Source organism: Dendropsophus ebraccatus, chromosome 13 (genome assembly GCF_027789765.1).
Source record: "Dendropsophus ebraccatus isolate aDenEbr1 chromosome 13, aDenEbr1.pat, whole genome shotgun sequence".
NCBI lineage: Eukaryota > Metazoa > Chordata > Amphibia > Anura > Hylidae > Dendropsophus > Dendropsophus ebraccatus.
The window spans coordinates 3,763,563-3,781,201 of record NC_091466.1 but is presented as its reverse complement, the minus strand read 5'-3'; the positions used below and the strand labels follow the sequence as shown (position 1 = coordinate 3,781,201).

At 49.5% G+C, this 17,639-nt stretch overlaps 1 protein-coding gene across 1 annotated transcript in view; it reads left to right on the top strand.

The window, feature by feature from the left end:
• The first annotated feature begins 11,951 nt into the window (after window positions 1-11,951).
• LOC138771529 (unconventional myosin-Ie-like) overlaps window positions 11,952-17,639 on the top strand; it is a 46,163-nt gene continuing 40,475 nt past the window's right edge. The window contains exon 1 of the mRNA XM_069951325.1: window positions 11,952-12,543. Coding sequence (XP_069807426.1) covers window positions 12,541-12,543 — 3 coding nt within the window. The 5' untranslated portion in view covers window positions 11,952-12,540. The remainder of the gene's footprint in view (window positions 12,544-17,639) is intronic.

The following is a 17,639-nucleotide window of genomic DNA, read 5'->3' as shown; positions in this document are numbered from 1 at the left end:
GTATCAGGGAATGTACCCGGTGTGGCCCCTATATATATATATTGGGGGTCAGTATCAGAGAATGTACCCGGTGTGGCCCCTATATATATATATTGGGGGGGCAGTATCAGGTAATGTACCCGGTGTGGCCCCTATATATATATATATATATATATATATATATATTGGGGGGGGGGCAGTATCAGGTAATGTACCCGGTGTGGCCCCTATATATATATTGGGGGTCAGTATCAGGTAATGTACCCGGTGTGGCCCCTATATATATATATTGGGGGGCAGTATCAGGGAATGTACCCGGTGTGGCCCCTATATATATATTGGGGGACAGTATCAGGTAATGTACCCGGTGTGGCCCCTATATATATATATATTGGGGGGGGCAGTATCAGGTAATGTACCCGGTGTGGCCCCTTTACATATATATTGGGGGGCAGTATCAGGGAATGTACCCGGTGTGGCCCCTATATATATATATATTGGGGGGCAGTATCAGGTAATGTACCCGGTGTGGCCCCTATATATATATATTGGGGGTCAGTATCAGGGAATGTACCCGGTGTGGCCCCTATATATATATTGGGGGGGCAGTATCAGGTAATGTACCCGGTGTGGCCCCTATATATATATTGGGGGGGCAGTATCAGGTAATGTACCCGGTGTGGCCCCTATATATATATATATTGGGGGGGGCAGTATCAGGGAATGTACCCGGTGTGGCCCCTATATATATATATATTGGGGGGCAGTATCAGGTAATGTACCCGGTGTGGCCCCTATATATATATATTGGGGGTCAGTATCAGGGAATGTACCCGTTGTGGCCCCTATATATATATATATTGGGGGGGTCAGTATCTGGGAATGTACCCGGTGTGGCCCCTATATATATATATATATATATATATATATATATATATATATATATTGGGGGGGGCAGTATCAGGTAATGTACCCGGTGTGGCCCCTATATATATATATTGGGGGGGCAGTATCGGGTAATGTACCCGGTGTGGCCCCTATATATATATTGGGGAGGGGGGCAGTATCAGGGAATGTACCCGGTGTGGCCCCTATATATATATTGGGGGGCAGTATCAGGTAATGTACCCGGTGTGGCTCCTATATATATATTGGGGGGGCAGTATCAGGTAATGTACCCGGTGTGGCTCCTATATATATATTGGGGGGGCAGTATCAGGGAATGTACCCGGTGTGGCCCCTATATATATATATATATATATTGGGGGGCAGTATCAGGGAATGTACCCGGTGTGGCCTCTATATATATATATTGGGGGGGGCAGTATCAGGTAATGTACCCGGTGTGGCCCCTATATATATATATTGGGGGGGGCAGTATCAGGTAATGTACCCGGTGTGGCCCCTATATATATATTGGGGGGGCAGTATCAGGGAATGTACCCGGTGTGGCCCCTATATATATATTGGGGGGGCAGTATCAGGGAATGTACCCGGTGTGGCCCCTATATATATATATATTGGGGGGGGCAGTATCAGGGAATGTACCCGGTGTGGCCCCTATATATATATTGGGGGGCAGTATCAGGTAATGTACCCAGTGTGGCCCCTATATATATATATTGGGGGGGGGCAGTATCAGATAATGTACCCGGTGTGGCCCCTATATATATATTGGGGGGCAGTATCAGGTAATGTACCCGGTGTGGCCCCTATATATATATATATTGGGGGGCAGTATCAGGTAATGTACCCGGTGTGGCCCCTATATATATATATATATATATATATATATATATATATATATATATATGGGAGGGGGCAGTATCAGGTAATGTACCCGGTGTGGCCCCTATATATATATATATATATATTGGGGGGCAGTATCAGGTAATGTACCCGGTGTGGCCCCTATATATATATATTGGGGGGGGCAGTATCAGGGAATGTACCCGGTGTGGCCCCTATATATATATATATTGGGGGGGCATTATCAGGTAATGTACCCGGTGTGGCCCCGATATATATATATAAATATATATATATATATATATATATATATATTGGGGGGCAGTATCAGGGAATGTACCCGGTGTGGCCCCTATATATATATTGGGGGGGGCAGTATCAGGTAATGTACCCGGTGTGGCCCCTATATATATATTGGGGGGGGGGCAGTATCTGGTAATGTACCCGGTGTGGCCCCTATATATATATTGGGGGGGGCAGTATCATGGAATGTACCCGGTGTGGCCCCTATATATATATATTGGGGGGGGGCAGTATCAGGGAATGTACCCGGTGTGGCCCCTATATATATATATTGGGGGGGGGCAGTATCAGGGAATGTACCCGGTGTGGCCCCTATATATATATATTGGGGGGGCAGTATCAGGGAATGTACCCGGTGTGGCCCCTATATATATATATTGGGGGGGCAGTATCAGGGAATGTACCTGGTGTGGCCCCTATATATATATATATATATATATATTGGGGGTCAGTATCAGGGAATGTACCCGGTGTGGCCCCTATATATATATTGGGGAGGGGGGCAGTATCAGGTAATGTACCCGGTGTGGCCCCTATATATATATATTGGGGGGGCAGTATCAGGGAATGTACCCGGTGTGGCCCCTATATATATATATTGGGGGGCAGTATCAGGGAATGTACCCGGTGTGGCCCCTATATATATATATATATATATGGGGGGGCGGTATCAGGTAATGTACCCGGTGTGGCCCCTATATATATATATTGGGGGGGCAGTATCAGGGAATGTACCCGGTGTGGCCCCTATATATATATATGGGGGGGCGGTATCAGGTAATGTACCCGGTGTGGCCCCTATATATATATATTGGGGGGGCAGTATCAGGGAATGTACCCGGTGTGGCCCCTATATATATATATATATATATATATATATATATATATATTGGGGGGGGCAGTATCAGGTAATGTACCCGGTGTGGCCCCTATATATATATATTGGGGGGGCAGTATCAGGTAATGTACCCGGTGTGGCCCCTATATATATATATTGGGGGGCAGTATCAGGGAATGTACCCGGTGTGGCCCCTATATATATATGGGGGGGGGGCAGTATCAGGGAATGTACCCGGTGTGGCCCCTATATATATATATATTGGGGGGGCAGTATCAGGGAATGTACCCGGTGTGGCCCCTATATATATATTGGGGGGCAGTATCAGGTAATGTACCCGGTGTGGCCCCTATATATATATATTGGGGGGGGGCAGTATCAGATAATGTACCCGGTGTGGCCCCTATATATATATTGGGGGGCAGTATCAGGGAATGTACCCGGTGTGGCCCCTATATATATATATTGGGGGGGCAGTATCAGGGAATGTACCCGGTGTGGCCCCTATATATATATATATATATATTGGGGGGGGGCAGTATCAGGGAATGTACCCGGTGTGGCCCCTATATATATATTGGGGGGGCATTATCAGGTAATGTACCCGGTGTGGCCCCGATATATATATATATATATATATATATATATATATATATATATTGGGGGGCAGTATCAGGGAATGTACCCGGTGTGGCCCCTATATATATATATATATTGGGGGGGTCAGTATCAGGGAATGTACCCGGTGTGGCCCCTATATATATATGGGGGGGCGGTATCAGGTAATGTATCCGGTGTGGCCCCTATATATATATGGGGGGGCGGTATCAGGTAATGTACCCGGTGTGGCCCCTATATATATATTGGGGGGCAGTATCAGGTAATGTACCCGGTGTGGCCCCTATATATATATTGGGGGGCATTATCAGGTAATGTACCCGGTGTGGCCCCTATATATATATATATTTAAGGGGGGGGCATTATCAGGTAATGTACCCGGTGTGGCCCCTATATATATATATATTGGGGGGCAGTATCAGGGAATGTACCCGGTGTGGCCCCTATATATATATATTGGGGGTCAGTATCAGGGAATGTACCCGGTGTGGCCCCTATATATATATATTGGGGGGGCAGTATCAGGGAATGTACCCGGTGTGGCCCCTATATATATATTTAAGGGGGGGGCATTATCAGGTAATGTACCCGGTGTGGCCCCTATATATATATTGGGGGTCAGTATCAGGGAATGTACCCGGTGTGGCCCCTATATATATATTGGGGGGTCAGTATCAGGGAATGTACCCGGTGTGGCCCCTATATATATATATATATATATATATATATATATATATATATATATATATTGGGGGGCAGTATCAGGGAATGTACCCGGTGTGGCCCCTATATATATATTGGGGGGGGGGCAGTATCAGGCAATGTACCCGGTGTGGCCCCTATATATATATATATATATTGGGGGGTCAGTATCAGGGAATGTACCCGGTAAGGCCCCTATATATATATATATTGGGGGGCAGTATCAGGGAATGTACCCGGTTTGGCCCCTATATATATTGGGGGGGCAGTATCAGGTAATGTACCCGGTGTGGCCCCTATATATATATTGGGGGGTCAGTATCAGGTAATGTACCCGGTGTGGCCCCTATATATATATATTGGGGGGGGGCAGTATCAGGTAATGTACCCGGTGTGGCCCCTATATATATATATTAGGGGGCAGTATCAGGTAATGTACCCGGTGTGGCCCCTATATATATATATTAGGGGGCAGTATCAGGTAATGTACCCGGTGTGGCCCCTATATATATATTGGGGGGGGGGCAGTATCAGGTAATGTACCCGGTGTGGCCCCTATATATATATATTTGGGGGGGCAGTATCAGGTAATGTACCCGGTGTGGCCCCTATATATATATTGGGGGGGGGCAGTATCAGGTAATGTACCCGGTGTGGCCCATATATATATATATATATATATATATGGGGGGGGCAGTATCAGGTAATGTACCCGGTGTGGCCCCTATATATATATATTGGGGGCAGTATCAGGTAATGTACCCGGTGTGGCCCCTATATATATATTTAAGGGGGGGGCATTATCAGGTAATGTACCCGGTGTGGCCCCTATATATATATATTGGGGGTCAGTATCAGGGAATGTACCCGGTGTGGCCCCTATATATATATTGGGGGGTCAGTATCAGGAAATGTACCCGGTGTGGCCCATATATATATATATATATATATATATATATATATTGGGGGGCAGTATCAGGGAATGTACCCGGTGTGGCCCCTATATATATATTGGGGGGGGGCAGTATCAGGCAATGTACCCGGTGTGGCCCCTATATATATATATATATATTGGGGGGTCAGTATCAGGGAATGTACCCGGTGTGGCCCCTATATATATATATATATATATATATTGGGGGGCAGTATCAGGTAATGTACCCGGTGTGGCCCCTATATATATATATATATATATATATTGGGGGGCAGTATCAGGTAATGTACCCGGTGTGGCCCCTATATATATATATTGGGGGTCAGTATCAGGTAATGTACCCGGTGTGGCCCCTATATATATATATATATATATATATAGGGGGGCAGTATCAGGTAATGTACCCGGTGTGGCCCCTATATATATATATATTGGGGGGGCAGTATCGGGTAATGTACCCGGTGTGGCCCCTATATATATATATATATATATGGGGGGGCAGTATCAGGTAATGTACCCGGTGTGGCCCCTATATATATATATTGGGGGTCAGTATCAGGTAATGTACCCGGTGTGGCCCCTATATATATATTGGGGGGGTCAGTATCAGGTAATGTACCCGGTGTGGCCCCTATATATATATTGGGGGGGTCAGTATCAGGTAATGTACCCGGTGTGGCCCCTATATATATATATATATTGGGGGGCAGTATCAGGTAATGTACCCGGTGTGGCCCCTATATATATATATATATGGGGGGGCAGTATCAGGTAATGTACCCGGTGTGGCCCCTATATATATATATATATTGGGGGGCAGTATCAGGTAATGTACCCGGTGTGGCCCCTATATATATATTGGGGGGCAGTATCAGGTAATGTACCCGGTGTGGCCCCTATATATATATATATATATGGGGGGGCAGTATCAGGTAATGTACCCGGTGTGGCCCCTATATATATATATATATATGGGGGTCAGTATCAGGTAATGTACCCGGTGTGGCCCCTATATATATATATATATGGGGGGGCAGTATCAGGGAATGTACCCGGTGTGGCCCCTATATATATATATATATGGGGGGGCAGTATCAGCTAATGTACCCGGTGTGGCCCCTATATATATATATTGGGGGGTAGTATCAAGTAATGTACCCGGTGTGGCCCCTATATATATATATTGGGGGGCAGTATCAGGTAATGTACCCGGTGTGGCCCCTATATATATATATTGGGGGGCAGTATCAGGCAATGTACCCGGTGTGGCCCCTATATATATATATATATATTGGGGGGTCAGTATCAGGGAATGTACCCGGTGTGGCGCCTATATATATATATATTGGGGGGCAGTATCAGGGAATGTACCCGGTGTGGCCCCTATATATATATATGGGGGGGGGCAGTATCAGGTAATGTACCCGGTATGGCCCCTATATATATATATATTGGGGGGGTCAGTATCAGGTAATGTACCCGGTGTGGCGCCTATATATATATATATTGGGGGGTCAGTATCAGGGAATGTACCCGGTGTGGCGCCTATATATATATATATTGGGGGGCAGTATCAGGGAATGTACCCGGTGTGGCCCCTATATATATATGGGGGGGGGCAGTATCAGGTAATGTACCCGGTGTGGCCCCTATATATATATATATTGGGGGGGCAGTATCAGGTAATGTACCCGGTGTGGCCCCTATATATATATATTGGGGGGCAGTATCAGGGAATGTACCCGGTGTGGCCCCTATATATATATATATTGGGGGGGGCAGTATCAGGTAATGTACCCGGTGTGGCCCCTATATATATATGGGGGGGGGGCAGTATCAGGTAATGTACCCGGTGTGGCGCCTATATATATATATATTGGGGGGCAGTATCAGGGAATGTACCCGGTGTGGCCCCTATATATATATGGGGGGGGGCAGTATCAGGTAATGTACCCGGTGTGGCCCCTATATATATATATATGGGGGGGCAGTATCAGGTAATGTACCCGGTGTGGCCCCTATATATATATATATTGGGGGGGCAGTATCAGGTAATGTACCCGGTGTGGCCCCTATATATATATATGGGGGGGGTCAGTATCAGGTAATGTACCCGGTGTGGCCCCTATATATATATTGGGGGGCAGTATCAGGTAATGTACCCGGTGTGGCCCCTATATATATATATTGGGGGGCAGTATCAGGGAATGTACCCGGTGTGGCCCCTATATATATATATATTGGGGGGCAGTATCAGGGAATGTACCCGGTGTGGCCCCTATATATATATATATATATATATATATATATATATATATATTGGGGGGCAGTATCAGGTAATGTACCCGGTGTGGCCCCTATATATATATATTGGGGGGGCAGTATCAGGTAATGTACCCGGTGTGGCCCCTATATATATATATTGGGGGGGGGCAGTATCAGGGAATGTACCCGGTGTGGCCCCTATATATATATTGGGGGTCAGTATCAGGGAATGTACCCGGTGTGGCCCCTATATATATATATATATATATATATATATATATATATGGGGGGGCAGTATCAGGTAATGTACCCGGTGTGGCCCCTATATATATATATTGGGGGGGCAGTATCTGGGAATGTACCCGGTGTGGCCCCTATATATATATATTGGGGGGTCAGTATCAGGTAATGTACCCGGTGTGGCCCCTATATATATATTGGGGGGCAGTATCAGGGAATGTACCCGGTGTGGCCCCTATATATATATTGGGGGGCAGTATCAGGTAATGTACCCGGTGTGGCCCCTATATATATATATATTGGGGGGGCAGTATCAGGTAATGTACCCGGTGTGGCCCCTATATATATATATATTGGGGGGGCAGTATCAGGTAATGTACCCGGTGTGGCCCCTATATATATATATATTGGGGGGCAGTATCAGGTAATGTACCCGGTGTGGCCCCTATATGGTGTCGCCCCTATATATATATATGGGGGGGGTCAGTATCAGGTAATGTACCCGGTGTGGCCCCTATATATATATTGGGGGGCAGTATCAGGTAATGTACCCGGTGTGGCCCCTATATATATATATTGGGGGGCAGTATCAGGGAATGTACCCGGTGTGGCCCCTATATATATATATATTGGGGGGCAGTATCAGGGAATGTACCCGGTGTGGCCCCTATATATATATATATATATATATATATATATTGGGGGGGGTCAGTATCAGGGAATGTACCCGGTGTGGCCCCTATATATATATATTGGGGGGGCAGTATCAGGTAATGTACCCGGTGTGGCCCCTATATATATATATTGGGGGGGGGGCAGTATCAGGGAATGTACCCGGTGTGGCCCCTATATATATATTGGGGGTCAGTATCAGGGAATGTACCCGGTGTGGCCCCCATATATATATATATATATATATATATATATATATATTATATATTGGGGGGGCAGTATCAGGTAATGTACCCGGTGTGGCCCCTATATATATATATTGGGGGGGCAGTATCTGGGAATGTACCCGGTGTGGCCCCTATATATATATATATATATATATATTGGGGGGGCAGTATTAGGGAATGTACCCGGTGTGGCCCCTATATATATATATATATATATATATATATATATATATATATATATTGGGGGGCAGTATCAGGTAATGTACCCGGTGTGGCCCCTATATATATATATTGGGGGGGGCAGTATCTGGGAATGTACCCGGTGTGGCCTCTATATATATATATATTGGGGGGGCAGTATCTGGGAATGTACCCGGTGTGGCCCCTATATATATATATATATATATATATATATATATATGTAAAGTAGATTGTCGGCACTCCGGATAACGTGAAAAAACAGTGTAAATTTATTCAAAGTTGTCACAGCATTACAGAAAGGCAACGTTTCTGTGGCCTCTCGCCACCATTTTCAAGCCAAATAAAGTGAACATACCACACTCTTAAATACAGGTGCTTAATCAAAAGGCAAACAGTTCATTGGACAAGTGATACAAAATCTTATTGGTCAATCCCATGTGCTAATTACAAAGTATTCCACACATGTGGTTAGGTATACTGCAAGTATAAACAAATAAATAGTGAAAAGTGTTTTACAAGGTGAAATATACACAACAGTGATTAAAGTCCATACTAAGTCTCTCCAACGTCCTGTAGGACGCAATAGTATGCTTGAAAAATAAATAAACAAAGTAATTGCAAGGTTTCCGGGACACTTAGGAACGTAGCTGGCTGCTATCAGCTGTCACCCTGATGGTTATTACTCACGCTCCCAGCTCATTTGAATGGAGGAGGAGATCCAGAGTGATGTCACCAGTCTCCTTAGTAACATGACGCTCCCCCAGCTCTAGCAGCCAGCTACGTTCCTAAGTGTCCCGGAAACCTTGCAATTACTTTGTTTATTTATTTTTCAAGCATACTATTGCGTCCTACAGGACGTTGGAGAGACTTAGTATGGACTTTAATCACTGTTGTGTATATTTCACCTTGTAAAACACTTTTCACTATTATTTGTTTATACTTGCAGTATACCCAACCACACGTGTGGAATACTTTGTAATTAGCACATGGGATTGACCAATAAGATTTTGTATCACTTGTCCAATGAACTGTTTGCCTTTTGATTAAGCACCTGTATTTAAGAGTGTGGTATGTTCACTTTATTTGGCTTGAAAATGGTGGCGAGAGGCCACAGAAACGTTGCCTTTCTGTAATGCTGTGACAACTTTGAATAAATTTACACTGTTTTTTCACGTTATCCGGAGTGCCGACAATCTACTTTACATATCTACAAGTGGGCTCGAGGTTGGAGTTCCTTGCCTGGCACCCTTATTCTCCTGAGTGCTGCTGAATTTACTTAAAGATATATATATATATATATATATATATATATATATATATATATATTGGGGGGCAGTATCAGGGAATGTACACGGTGTGGCCCCTATATATATATTGGGGGGCAGTATCAGGGAATGTACCCGGTGTGGCCCCTATATATATATTGGGGGGCAGTATCAGGGAATGTACCCGGTGTGGCCCCTATATATATATTGGGGGGCAGTATCAGGGAATGTACCCGGTGTGGCCCCTATATATATATATATTGGGGGGGCAGTATCAGGTAATGTACCCGGTGTGGCCCCTATAATATATATATTGGGGGGCAGTATCAGGGAATGTACCCGGTGTGGCCCCTATATATATATAAATATATATATATATATATATATTGGGGGGCAGTATCAGGTAATGTACCCGGTGTGGCCCCTATATATATATATTGGGGGGGCAGTATCAGGTAATGTACCCGGAGTGGCCCCTATATATATATATATATATTGGGGGGCAGTATCAGGGAATGTACCCGGTGTGGCCCCTATATATATATATATATATATATATATATTGGGGGGGGCAGTATCAGGTAATGTACCCGGTGTGGCCCCTATATATATATATTGGGGGGCAGTATCAGGTAATGTACCCGGTGTGGCCCCTATATATATATTGGGGGGCAGTATCAGGGAATGTACCCGGTGTGGCCCCTATATATATATATATTGGGGGGGCAGTATCAGGTAATGTACCCGGTGTGGCCCCTATATATATATATTGGGGGGCAGTATCAGGGAATGTACCCGGTGTGGCCCCTATATATATATAAATATATATATATATATATATTGGGGGGCAGTATCAGGTAATGTACCCGGTGTGGCCCCTATATATATATATTGGGGGGGCAGTATCAGGTAATGTACCCGGAGTGGCCCCTATATATATATATATATATTGGGGGGCAGTATCAGGGAATGTACCCGGTGTGGCCCCTATATATATATATATATATATATTGGGGGGGGCAGTATCAGGTAATGTACCCGGTGTGGCCCCTATATATATATATTGGGGGGCAGTATCAGGTAATGTACCCGGTGTGGCCCCTATATATATATATATTGGGGGGCAGTATCAGGTAATGTACCCGGTGTGGCCCCTATATATATATATTGGGGGGGCAGTATCAGGGAATGTACCCGGTGTGGCCCCTATATATATATATATATATATTGGGGGGGGCAGTATCAGGTAATGTACCCGGTGTGGCCCCTATATATATATATATATATATATATATATATATTGGGGGGGGCAGTATCAGGGAATGTACCCGGTGTGGCCCCTATATATATATATATATATATATATATATATATATTGGGGGGGGGCAGTATCAGGTAATGTACCCGGTGTGGCCCCTATATATATATATATATTGGGGGGGGCAGTATCAGGTAATGTACCCGGTGTGGCCCCTATATATATATATATTGGGGGGGGCAGTATCAGGTAATGTACCCGGTGTGGCCTCTATATATATATATATATATATATATATATATATTGGGGGGGGGCAGTATCAGGTAAGTACCCGGTGTGGGCCCCTATATATATATATTGGGGGGGGGGGGGCAGTATCAGGGAATGTACCCGGTGTGGCCCCTATATATATATATATTGGGGGGCAGTATCAGGGAATGTACCCGGTGTAGCCCCTATATATATATATATATATTGGGGGGCAGTATCAGGTAATGTACCCGGTGTGGCCCCTATATATATATATTGGGGGGCAGTATCAGGGAATGTACCCGGTGTGGCCCCTATATATATATATATATATATATATATATATATATATATATATATATAGGATGTAGTTTCTTCCTGTGCTCTCCCCTGACCCTGCAGTTCCGTTATTGTCCACCAGGTGATGCTGTCGCTGCCCCCCGCCCGGTGCAGAGCTCACCTGGAGCCAGGAGCCGCCCAGGTAACCGGGAAAGTAAGAGAAAGAGAGCCGGGACACCCGCGGGCGGAGGAGACAGAGAGCCGGGACCCCGAGACACCCGCGGGCGGAGGAGACAGAGAGCCGGGACCCCGAGACACCCGCGGGCGGAGGAGACAGAGAGCCGGGACCCCGAGACACCCGCGGGCGGAGGAGACAGAGAGCCGGGACCCCGAGACACCCGCGGGCGGAGGAGACAGAGAGCCGGGACCCCGAGACACCCGCGGGCGGAGGAGACAGAGAGCCGGGACCCCGAGACACCCGCGGGCGGAGGAGACAGAGAGCCGGGACCCCGAGACACCCGCGGGCGGAGGAGACAGAGAGCCGGGACCCCGAGACACCCGCGGGCGGAGGAGACAGAGAGCCGGGACCCCGAGACACCCGCGGGCGGAGGAGACAGAGAGCCGGGACCCCGAGACACCCGCGGGCGGAGGAGACAGAGAGCCGGGACCCCGAGACACCCGCGGGCGGAGGAGACAGAGAGCCGGGACCCCGAGACACCCGCGGGCGGAGGATGAGGCTGTGAGACCCCGGAGGAGACACAATGGTGAGAGTTGGCGGGAGTTCCGGGATAACGGGAACAGGTTGTCGGTATTACCGGTCCTGTATATTATATCATTATACACAATCCAGCAGCATTATAATGGGGGAGGTGTGGTGTATGATGGGGGAGGTGTGGTGTATGATGGGGGGAGGTGTGGTGTATGATGGGGGAGGTGTGGTGTATGATGGGGGGAGGTGTATGATGGGGGGAGGTGTATGATGGGGGGAGGTGTGGTGTATGATGGGGGAGGTGTGGTGTATGATGGGGGGAGGTGTATGATGGGGGAGGTGTGGTGTATGATGGGGGGTGTGGTGTATGATGGGGGAGGTGTGGTGTATGATGGGGGAGGTGTGGTGTATGATGGGGGGAGGTGTATAATGGGGGGAGGTGTATAATGGGGGGAGGTGTGGTGTATGATGGGTGGGAGGTGTATGATGGGGGGAGGTGTGGTGTATGATGGGGGGAGGTGTGGTGTATGATGGGGGGAGGTGTGGTGTATGATGGGGGAGGTGTGGTGTATGATGGGGGAGGTGTGGTGTGTGATGGGGGAGGTGTATGATGGGGGGAGGTGTATGATGGGGGGAGGTGTATGATGGGGGGAGGTGTATAATTGGGGGAGGTGTATGATGGGGGAGGTGTATGATGGGGGAGGTGTGGTGTATGATGGGGGGAGGTGTATGATGGGGGGAGGGGAGGTGTATGATGGGGGGAGGTGTATGATGGGGGGAGGGGAGGTGTATGATGGGGGGAGGTGTATGGTGGGGGGAGGTGTGGTGTATGATGGGGGAGGTGTGGTGTATGATGGGGGGAGGGGAGGTGTATGATGGGGGGGGGTGTGGTGTATGATGAGGGGAGGTGTGGTGTATGATGGGGGGAGGTGTGGTGTATGATGGGGAGGGGAGGTGTGGTGTATGATGGGGGGGGGAGGTGAGGTGTATGATGGGGGGAGGTGTGGTGTATGATGGGGGAGGTGTGGCGTATGATGGGGGGAGGTGTGGTGTATGATGGGGGGAGGTGCGGTGTATGATGGGGGGAGGTGTGGGGTATGATGGGGGGAGGTGTATGATGGGGAGGTGTGGTGTATGATGGGGGGAGGTGTGGTGTATGATGGGGGGATCTGTATGATGGGGGGAGGTGAGGTGTATGATGGGGGGGAGGTGTATGATGGGGGGGAGGTGTATGATGGGGGGAGGTGTGGCGTATGATGGGGGGGAGGTGTGGTGTATGATGGGGAGGTGTATGATGGGGGGATCTGTATGATGGGGGGAGGTGTGGCGTATGATGGGGGGAGGTGTGGTGTATGATGGGGGAGGTATGGTGTATGATGGGGGAGGTGTATGATGGGGGGAGGTGTGGTGTATGATGGGGGAGGTGTGGTGTATGATGGGGGAGGTGTATGATGGGGGGAGGTGTATGATGGGGGGAGGTGTGGTGTATGATGGGGGAGGTGTGGTGTATGATGGGGAGGTGTGGTGTATGATGGGGGTGTGTGTGGTGTATGATGGGGGGATCTGTATGATGGGGGGAGGTGTGGTGTATGATGGGGGAGGTGTGGTGTATGATGGGGGAGGTGTATGATGGGGGGAGGTGTATGATGGGGGGAGGTGTGGTGTATGATGGGGGGAGGTGTATGATGGGGGGAGGTGTGGTGTATGATGGGGGGAGGTGTGGTGTATGATGGGGGGGAGGGGAGGTGTATGATGGGGAGGTGTATGATGGGGGGAGGTGTGGTGTATGATGGGGGGAGGTGTGGTGTATGATGTGGGGAGGTGTATGATGGGGGGGAGGTGTGGTGTATGATGGGGGGGAGGTGTGGTGTATAATGGGGGAGGTGTGGTGTATGATGGGGGGAGGTGTATGATGGGGGGAGGTGTATGATGGGGGGAGGTGTGGTGTATGATGGGGGGAGGTGTGGTGGATGATGGGGGAGGTGTGGTGGATGATGGGGGAGGTGTATGATGGAGGGGGGTGTGGTGTATGATGGGTGGGAGGTGTATGATGGGGGGAGGTGTGGTGTATGATGGGGGGAGGTGTGGTGTATGATGGGGGAGGTGTATGATGGGGGGAGGTGTATGATGGGGGGAGGTGTATGATGGGGGGAGGTGTGGTGTATGATGGGGGGAGGTGTGGTGTATGATGGGGGAGGTGTGGTGTATGATGGGGGGAGGTGTGGTGTATGGTGGGGGAAGGTGTGGTGTATGGTGGGGGAAGGTGTGGTGTATGGTGGGGGGAGGTGTGGTGTATGATGGGGGAGGTGTGGTGTATGATGGGGGGAGGGGAGGTGTATGATGGGGGTGTGTGTGGTGTATGATGGGGGAGGTGTGGTGTATGATGGGGGAGGTGTGGTGTATGATGGGGGGAGGTGTATGATGGGGGGGAGGTGTATGATGGGGGGAGGTGTATGATGGGGGGAGGTGTATGATGGGGGGAGGTGTATGATGGGGGGAGGTGTATGATGGGGGGAGGTGTATGATGGGGTGTGGTGTATGATGGGGGAGGTGTGGTGTATGATGGGGGAGGTGTGGTGTATGATGGGGGTGTGTGTGGTGTATGATGGGGGGGGTGTGGTGTATGATGGGGGGAGGTGTGGTGTATGATGGGGGGAGGTGTGGTGTATGATGGGGAGGGGAGGTGTGGTGTATGATGGGGGGGAGGTGTGGTGTATGATGGGGGGGGAGGTGTGGTGTATGATGGGGGGGGAGGTGTGGTGTATGATGGGGGGAGGTGTGGTGTATGATGGGGGAGGTGTGGTGTATGATGGGGAGGTGTATGATGGGGGTGTGTGGTGTATGATTGGGGGAGGTGAGGTGTATGATGGGGGAAGGTGTGGTGTATGATGGGGGGAGGTGTGGTGTATGATGGGGGAGGTGAGGTGTATGATGGGGGGAGGTGTGGTGTATGATGGGGGAGGTGTGGTGTATGATGGGGGGAGGTGTGGTGTATGATGGGGGGAGGTGAGGTGTATGATGGGGGGAGGTGAGGTGTATGATGGGGGAAGGTGTGGTGTATGATGGGGGAAGGTGTGGGGTATGATGGGGGGAGGTGTGGGGTATGATGGGGGGAGGTGTATGATGGGGGGAGGTGTGGGGTATGATGGGGGGAGGTGTGGGGTATTATGGGGGGAGGTGTATGATGGGGGGAGGTGTGGTGTATGATGGGGGGAGGTGTGGTGTATGATGGGGGAGGTGTGGTGTATGATGGGGGGAGGTGTATGATGGGGGGATCTGTATGATGGGGGGAGGTGTGGTGTATGATGGGGGAGGTGTGGTGTATGATGGGGGGATCTGTATAATGGGGGAGGTGTGGCGTATGATGGGGGAGGTGTGGCGTATGATGGGGGGAGGTGTGGTGTATGATGGGGGAGGTGTGGTGTATGATGGGGGGATGGTGTATGATGGGGGGAGGTGTATGATGGGGGGAGGTGTATGATGGGGGGAGGTGTGGTGTATGATGGGGGAGGTGTGGTGTATGATGGGGGAGGTGTATGATGGGGGGAGGTGTGGTGTATGATAGGGGAAGTGTATGATGGGGGGAGGTGTGGTGTATGATGGGGGGAGGTGTATGATGTGGGGAGGTGTGGTGTATGATGGGGGAGGTGTATGATGGGGGGGGGGTGTGGTGTATGATGGGGGGAGGTGTGGTGTATGATGGGGGGAGGTGTGGTGTATGATGGGGGGAGGTGAGGTGTATGATGGGGGAGGTGTGGTGTATGATGGGGGAGGTGTGGTGTATGATGGGGGAGGTGTATGATGGGGGGAGGTGAGGTGTATGATGGGGGGAGGTGTATGATGGGGGGAGGTGTATGATGGGGGGAGGTGTGGTGTATGATGGGGGGATCTGTATGATGGGGGAGGTGTGGTGTATGATGGGGGAGTTGTGGTGTATGATGGGGGAGGTGTGGTGTATGATGGGGGGAGGTGTGGTGTATGATGGGGGGAGGTGTGGTGTATGATGGTAGGAGGTGTGGTGTATGATGGGGGGAGGTGTGGTGTATGATGGGTGGGAGGTGTGGTGTATGATGGGGGAGGTGTGGTGTATGATGGGGGAGGTGTGGTGTATGATGGGGGAGGTGTATGATGGGGGAGGTGTATGATGGGGGAGGTGTGGTGTATGATGGGGGAGGTGTGGCGTATGATGGGGGGAGGTGTATAATGGGGGGAGGTGTGGTGTATGATGGGGGAGGTGTATGATGGGGGAGGTGTATGATGGGGGAGGTGTGGTGTATGATGGGGGAGGTGTATGATGGGGGGAGGTGTGGTGTATGATGGGGGAGGTGTGGTGTATAATGGGGGAGGTGTGGTGTATGATGGGGGGAGGTGTGGTGTATGATGGGGGGAGGTGTGGTGTATGATGGGGGAGGTGTGGTGTATGATGGTGGGAGGTGTGGTGTATGATGGGGGTGTGTGTGGTGTATGATGGGGGAGGTGTGGTGTATGATGGGGGGAGGTGTGGTGTATGATGGGGGAGGTGTATGATGGGGTGAGGTGTATGATGGGGGGAGGTGTGGTGTATGATGGGGGGAGGTGTATGATGGGGGGAGGTGTATGATGGGGTGAGGTGTATGATGGGGGGAGGTGTGGTGTATGATGGGGGAGGTGTATGATGGGGGGAGGTGTATGATGGGGGGGGAGGTGTATGATGGGGGAGGTGTGGTGTATGATGGGGGGAGGTGTGGTGTATGATGGGGGGGAGGTGTGGTGTATGATGGGGGGAGGTGTATGATGGGGAGGTGTGTATGATGGGGGGAGGTGTATGATGGGGGATCTGTATGATGGGGGGAGGTGTGGCGTATGATGGGGGGAGGTGTGGTGTATGATGGTGGGAGGTGTGGTGTATGATGGAGGAGGTGTGGTGTATGATGGGGGAGGTGTGGTGTATGATGGGGGGAGGTATGGTGTATGATGGGGGGAGGTGTGGTGTATGATGGGGGAGGTGTGGTGTATGATGGGGGAGGTGTGGTGTATGATGGGGGGAGGTGTGGTGTATGATGGGGGGAGGTGTGGTGTATGATGGGGGGAGGTGTGGTGTATGATGGGGGGATCTGTATGATGGGGGGAGGTGTGGTGTATGATGGGGGAGGTGTGGTGTATGATGGGAGG